At 33.7% G+C, this 7543-nt stretch overlaps 1 protein-coding gene across 1 annotated transcript; it reads right to left on the reverse strand.

Annotated features, from left to right (window-relative positions):
* Nucleotides 1–693: 693 nt before the first annotated feature.
* LOC307151468 (thymosin beta-11) lies at nucleotides 694–3292 on the reverse strand. Its single transcript, XM_079859530.1, has 3 exons — nucleotides 3211–3292; nucleotides 1804–1916; nucleotides 694–1585 (listed from the first exon to the last, which is right to left on the reverse strand). The coding sequence occupies exons 2-3, from the start codon at nucleotides 1901–1903 to the stop codon at nucleotides 1554–1556; spliced, it is 132 nt and encodes a 43-aa protein (XP_079715656.1). The 5' UTR covers nucleotides 1904–1916; nucleotides 3211–3292; the 3' UTR covers nucleotides 694–1553.
* Nucleotides 3293–7543: the final 4251 nt, after the last annotated feature.

Genomic DNA, 7543 nt, shown 5'->3' on the forward strand with positions numbered 1-7543 from the left:
GATTAATACAGTATTAAGTGTAAATGACTTAACACCAATCCACTTACAAGGACACATGCTAAAGTCCTGATGTTAAGTGTGCCAAACTGTTCTACAGTAGAGAAAATCACCAGCGAATGAGATCAAGGAAGTTGTGGCCATTTTAACTGTCCTCTTTAATCACATGCAATATGCAGTTAAAACAGTCAAAATTGGCTGAGAGTTTAGAGGGTAATGATGATAATAAATTATGGTGTGGATTAACAAAAGCTGATTGGGATTATTCATTGTCAGATAGAAGCAAAGTGAAATGGTAAACTCTGTTTAAAATGGTTTCACTTTGGATTTTCCCTGGGTTTCCTCCACTGATATCATTTATATATATATATATATATATTTTTTTTTTTTTTTTTTTTTTTTTTACTTCTAAAACGTTTTTAAACCTGAGACTTGCTTTATAAACATTGATATGGGATCTGTGTCACCATGCCATTGTAATTAGGTTGCAGAGGAAAACACTAATCCATGGTACAGGAGGCAGGCTTCAGAAATCCCCACCAGAACAGATCATGGTCACAAGCTAATTGGATGTTCAGTGTACTAAGGGTGGAGGCTGCATATTTAGACATTAATATGTTAGCGTTATAACTGAACTTTATCTATTTTCAGATCTTGCATATGAGGAAATTACAACAAAGACTGAACACAAAAAAATCCTGATAACAAAGTTTTTTATTACAACAGTTTCAATGTTCCATTATCGATAAATGGTTTGTGGCAATATAACATGGTTGCTGATTTTTTTTTCTTTTTACAAAACCCAAGAAAGAAATTTGATCTACAGCTAAAAGCATTCACATTGAATTTACATTTTGAACGATGATAACCGCCATACAATAAGACAACCAAGACAGGGTGCAACACAAAGCAACCCCAAAACCACATCGATAAAAAGGGCACAATCAATTCAAATACAACACCCGGTCCTTAGAAGTGTTTTCACATCTAGACTGAATTTGCTTTTTTCTCCTCCTCCTATTTCTTAGCAATAAAAAAGCATTTCACTGAAGCAGCACTAACAAGAAGGTGTTAATCATTACCAACATAAAAATCCAAGATTGTGCAGTTTATCCTATAATTTGAAATAAAAAAATACAATGCCATAACTTTGTGAACTGGTCACTTGTCAACAAAAAGCCACGCCTCATTCGGATGATGAATATTTGGGGATATCCACTAGGCCCCCCCCCCCCCCCCCCCCCGTCCTATGGCATAGTCGAAACCAATGCAAAATAGCCCACCATGGGCACCAGATGAATCCATGCCACATGCTCCTGGAAGTAGAAGCTTTCTCTTTTCTTCCCAATGCTGGAATGGACAAGGGAGGCGGTCCAGACGCATCTAGGTGTTGCTAGAGGGTCGGCTCATCCCATCCGAAACTGATGCAGCTTTAGATTTTTTTTTTCTTTTTTTTTTACATTTTGGTTACAAAGTTATACTGCTAAAAGAAGTGAATGAAAAGAAGGCAATGCAGGGAAGGGAGTGTGCACAGTGCATGATGGCAGCTTGTGTCTTCACGAGGCCGCCTGCTTCTCCTGTTCAATGGCTGTGGACAAAGAAGGAAGGGTCACATTTATATTCACCTCCTCTTTGCCAACATTTGCACTCAATTTGTGCTTCTAAATCTCATTTGATAACATTCTGTGTGAAGATTAACTAATTATAACCTAAGGACACAGATATAGACGTTTCCAAGCACAGCTTACTATAGTTATGTAATGCCTGGAGTTAAAAAAAAGGACAATTGTGTGTTGAAATTCTTACTTTCTTTAGATGGCAGTGGGTTTTTCTCCTGCGTCTCAGTCTTCTTCAGCTTGGTTTTGTCGAAGCTGGTGACCTCTTCCAGGTTTGGTTTGTCAGACATGATTGGTTGTATGCTTATAAGGAACAAAAGAGAACACATTTTTTTTTTTTTTTTTTCGCTTTCTTGTCTGCAAAACCACTTAAAGGAGAAGTTCACTTTTAAAATGAAAATTCTGTCATCATATACTCACCCTCATGTTGTTTCAAAGCTGTATGAATTTCTTTCTTTTGCTGAACAGAAAGGAAGATATTTAGAAGAATATCAGTAACCAGACAGTTTTTGGGTCCCAATGACTTCCATAGTATATTTTTTTCCTACTATGGAAGTCATTGGGACCCAAAAACTGTCTGGTTACTGATAATCTTCTAAATATCTTCCTTTCTGTTCAGCATAAGAAAGAAATTCATACAGCTTTGAAACAACATGAGGGTGAGTATATGATGACAGAATTTTCATTTTAAAAGTGAACTTCTCCTTTAAGTCATTAGGAGAGAGCGAGGGTTGCTTCGCTAAAACACCAAGGCAATGAAGGTCTTGCAATCTATTGTTCATTTGGAGGCGATTTGCATCACATCCCGTTAATGTTCATGACAGTGCCACACAGCACTGAACAAAACCGCACCCTTTTTGAATGGCGTCTGAGACAGCAAAAATGAATATTTACATAACAATAGCAGTTCCCACGCTGAGATTAGCCTACAAGAGAGGCGCAAATATGATGATTCAATACGACAGTTTTGCTTATCTTTTCTTTTCTTTTTCTACTTTTTTTTTTTTTCTTTTTTTTTTTTTGCGTCAGTAAAAATCTGACAGATTTTTGCTCATTCAGCTCGGTTTCTTTCGTGAGCATGGTCGCACAGATCATTTCGACTGGATTTCACAGAACGTGATTGCATTCAGGAAAAAACACCGCCCTGTGCCGCTTTATCAGCCAACACACAACGCTGCCGTTTCTTTTAACGCCCTGTTCACCAATCACACGTTATAACACATTACTGCCTTTGATACAAGGGAGCAAATGTGCCAACTGACATGAGACACACATCCTTATTAATGCATTTGCAGCACAAAGAGGCTTAACAAAGGAAAATAGGTTAACCGCCTTGATCGCCTAGAGTTATCGACTTTAAATCAACATTTGCGTATTTGTTAATAGCTAGCCTACTATTTAGAATGTTATAAAGATGCTTTGAACACAGCACGTCTTCAAATACAAAGACATATGTTTTCAGAAATTATTTGAAAAAGGACAGATTTCACACGTCCAATAAACATAGACTGATATAACGGTCTGCGTTTTTACCAATAGTTAACATGGTGCCAATATAATTATTTTATATGCGTAACATTGGATTTAAAATACATACCTTGGTAGACGGATTGGAGTTAGAAGTATTTAGCTGAATAACGTTGCAGTTACTGTGGCGCGCCAATGCGCAAGCATGAAATATATAGAGGGAGATATGCTAATCAAAAGCTGACGTCAGTTCTCAGTTCTACTGGAGAACAGAACAGGGTTCAGGGCAGGTAATTTAGGAATATAACATTATCCTATCTAAATTGTTGGTTTTAATCGCAGATACTCACAATCTGTCTTTTTATTACAAAGAGATCAATACATCTTTGTATTATTTGTTTCTTTATTTTATTTTACATTTAAAATTATTTTAGCAACGTGCTAAGACGCCACCTGGTGGACATGTTAGATTACATTTCATTATATGCAAGAACATAAAATTTAATTTATTTTGCTCAACAGTTTAGTTTGATTAGCTTACGTCTTTTTTTCTTTCTTTTTTTTTTTTAAAGGAAAGAAAAATAATTAAAATAATATCTACAAATGATCAATTAAAACACATTTACTGTGAAATATATCCCATATGCAATATAAATTACGTCTCCCCCAACCCCCCACCGTTTGTACCTTGGCACAATCTTTTTAATTGTATACTTTCGCAATAATCTTTGGGGTACTTTTATGTGTTAGTGTAGGGGGCTTTTATTTTGGTAATGATCCGGAAGTGATCTTAAACCTATTGCAGCAATGCAAGTAGAGATAAATGAAATGTCGTTTGATATTAGAAGACAACAGTTAAGGGCAATATATTGGACAAATATTAAGAGTCAGGATGAAGTACATCCAACAAAGAATATACTAGGAATATGTTGGGAACAAGGAATGAAGAAACAAAAGAGTTTTTGATGGGTTGTTGAAGGAGATATTAAGGAGATGGGGAGAGATAGGCAAATAGCCTATATGTGTGAGTGGTGTAGCCACATTACCCTTTATGGATTCTTCCTCAGCCAATAGTAGGTTTAACTTTACTGAAGATAAGACAAAAAAAGAAGTAAGTAGTGAGATGGAAGTAATGAGAATATTTAGGGCTTAAGTACGGAAATAATATAGCCTACAGATATACACAGATGCAAAAAAGGGGGGAGAGTAGGAGTGGCAGTCAATTGTTCCAAAGTTACAGATAAAGAAAAAAGCTAGAATAAGCGATCAATTGTTATACAGGTGAACTGATGGCTATTCTGCTAGCAGTACAACTAATTAAGGAAATAGAAATACAAAATGCGGTCACATGTTCAGATTCATTTTCACCAATAATCAGTATTGATAACCAAATGTCAGAATCAAGGCCAGACATAGTAATGGAAATCCTTCAAAATCTCTTTGAATTAAAACAAGGTATGATAGAAGTACATGTGGGTTCCAGCCCATGTGGGAATTAAAGGGATTGAAGAAGCAGATAAATTATCCAAGCAAGCAGTAGATGGCTAAATGGTAGAAATTGAACTACCACATAGTATAAGAGAAATAAAATCAGCAATAAAAGAGAAAGTGATTAAAAAGTGGCAACAGTATTGGGATAATGAGACTAAAGGGAGACATTTAATACAAAATAAATTGGGAAAAGGTAGTGGGGGAAATAGGAGGGACGAAAATATAATTACAAGATATGGCACATACAGGTTTGAATACAACATTACATCAATATCTAAACATCCAATGGGAATGTGTGAGAAATGTGGACAGAGTGAAACTGTTGAACATGTAATTATAAATTGTAAGGATTATGATGAAGAAAGATAAGTGCTAAGAGAAGAAATATGGAAGAATGAAGGAAAAGAGTAAACATTAAAGAATATATTAGACTCACTCACATAGGCTATAGGAAATAGTACGGTAAAGGTGTTGTTTCAGTTTCTGAATAACACAGGATTAATTAAAAGAATGTAGGAGAAATGTATATAAGAGAGGTAGAGGGTGCAGATAAGATGAAAATATACTATGGGTAAAGGAAAGAATATCTGAAAAAAAAAAAAACAAGGATATAGTGAACTAGATGGTAAAGTTCGTAGACAAACTTTAAGTTGGCTTGAAAAAGTTAGAAAGAAAGAAAGAAAGATCAGTTTGAAATTGAAAGAAAGATCAGTTCGAAAGAAAGAAAGATTGATTAGTTAGAAAGAAAGAAAGATCAGTTTGAAAGAAAGAAAGATTAGTTAGAAAGAAAGATTAGTTAGAAATGAAGAAAAAAAAGAAAGAATAGAGAAAAACAAAAGAAAGAAAGAAAGATGGATTAGTTAGAAAGAAAGAAAGATGTATTAGTTAGAAAGAAAGAAAGAAAGAAAGAAAGAAAGAAAGAAAGAAAGAAAGAAAGAAAGATGGATTAGATAGATAGATAAAGTTTGAAGATAGATAGATAGATAAAAATAGTTTGAAGATAGTATAGTTTAATGAGTCTAGTAGTAGTCTCTAGGGCTTCAGTTTAGATTTGAGTTTTTGGGTTGTGCACTAATGGGCCACCGTAGCCTTGGCTCAATTTGAACAGTCTGCAATGTAAGTCTATGGGATTTTTATGGTATTTAATATTAATTTTTAAGAAAACTGAAACTCAAATCTGTCTGAAAAGATATAGCACACCAAGTCAGAACAGTATGAAGGTATGACCCGAGTTTGGTGGTCGTAGCTTTAACGGTCTAGGAGGAGATGCAGTCTAAAATTTGGCTCAGAAGAAGAAGAATAATAACTAGATGGTAAAGTTCGTAGACAAACTTTAAGTTGGCTTGAAAAAGCCTAGCCAGAAAGTTTGAAAAAGTTTTAAACTGTTTTAGCATGGTTTACCATGATTTACCATGATTTACCATGTTTCTAGTATGGGTTACCACATTGCTAGCATGATTTACCATGTTTTAACATGACCATGGGTGGTTGGATGGATAGATCAAGATAAGAAGATTTCAAAGAAAGAAAGAAAGAAAGAAAGATGGTAAGAAAGAAAGAAAAAAAGAAAGATGTTAGAAAGAAAGAAAAAGAAAGAAAGAAAGAAAGAAAGAAAGGTAAGAAAGATGGTAAGAAAGAAAGAAAGAAAGATGGTTAGAAAGAAAGAAAGATGGTAAGAAAGAAAGAAAGAAAGAAAAAGAAAGAAAGAAAGAAAGGTAAGAAAGATGGTAAGAAAGAAAGAAAGAAAGATGGTTAGAAAGAAAGAAAGATGGTAAGAAAGAAAGAAAGGAAAGAAAGAAAGGAAAGAAAGAAAGAAAGAAAGAAAGAAAGAAAGATGGTAAGAAAGAAGGAAAGAAAGAAAGAAAGAAAGAAAGAAAGAAAGATGGTTAGAAAGAAAGAAAGATGGTAAGAAGGAAAGAAGGAAAGAAAGAAAGAAAGAAAAAAGAAAGAAAGAAAGATGGTAAGAAAGAAGGAAAGAAAGAAGGTAAGAAAGAAAGAAAAAAACATGGTTAGAAAGAAAGAAAGAAAGAAAGGAAAGAAAGATGGTTAGAAAGAAAGAAAGATGGTTAGAAAGAAAGAAGGAAAAAAATATGGTAAGAAAGAAAGAAAGAAGGAAAGAAAGAAAGAAGGAAAGAAAGAAAGATGGTAAGAAAGAAAGAAAGAAGGAAAGAAAGAAAGAAGGAAAGAAAGAAAGATGGAAAGAAAGAAAGAAATAAGGAAAGAAAGAAAGAAAGAAAGATGGTAAGAAATAAGGAAAGAAAGAAAGAAAGAAAGAAAGATGGTAAGAAAGAAGGAAAGAAAGAAAGAAAGAAGGAAAAAGAAAGATGGTAAGAAAGAAAAAAGAAAGAAAGAAAGATGGTAAGAAAGATGGTAAGAAAGAAAGAAAGAAACAAAGAAAGAAAAAGAAAGAAAGAAAGAAAGAAAGGTAAGAAAGATGGTAAGAAAGATGGTAAGAAAGAAAGAAAGAAAGAAAGAAAGAAAGAAAGAAAGAAAGAAAAAGAAAGAAAGAAAGAAAGAAAGGTAAGAAAGATGGTAAGAAAGAAAGAAAGAAAGATGGTTAGAAAGAAAGAAAGATGGTAAGAAAGAAAGAAAGGAAAGAAAGAAAGAAAGAAAGAAAGAAAGAAAGAAAGAAAGAAAGAAAGAAAGAAAAAAGAAAGAAAGAAAGAAAGAAAGATGGTAAGAAAGAAGGAAAGAAAGATGGTTAGAAAGAAAGAAAGAAAGAAAGAAAGATGGTAAGAAGGAAAGAAGGAAAGAAAGAAAGAAAGAAAGAAAGAAAGAAAGAAAGAAAGAAAGAAAAAAGAAAGAAAGAAAGATGGTAAGAAAGAAGGAAAGAAAGAAGGTAAGAAAGAAAGAAAAAAACATGGTTAGAAAGAAAGAAAGAAAGGAAAGAAAGATGGTTAGAAAGAAAGAATGAAAGAAATATGGTAAGAAAGAAAGAAAGAAGGAAAAAAAGAAAGATGGTAAGAAAGAAA

The sequence above is a fragment of the Squalius cephalus genome (genome assembly GCF_949319135.1).
Source record: "Squalius cephalus genome assembly, chromosome: 2".
Taxonomy (NCBI): Eukaryota; Metazoa; Chordata; class Actinopteri; order Cypriniformes; family Leuciscidae; genus Squalius; species Squalius cephalus.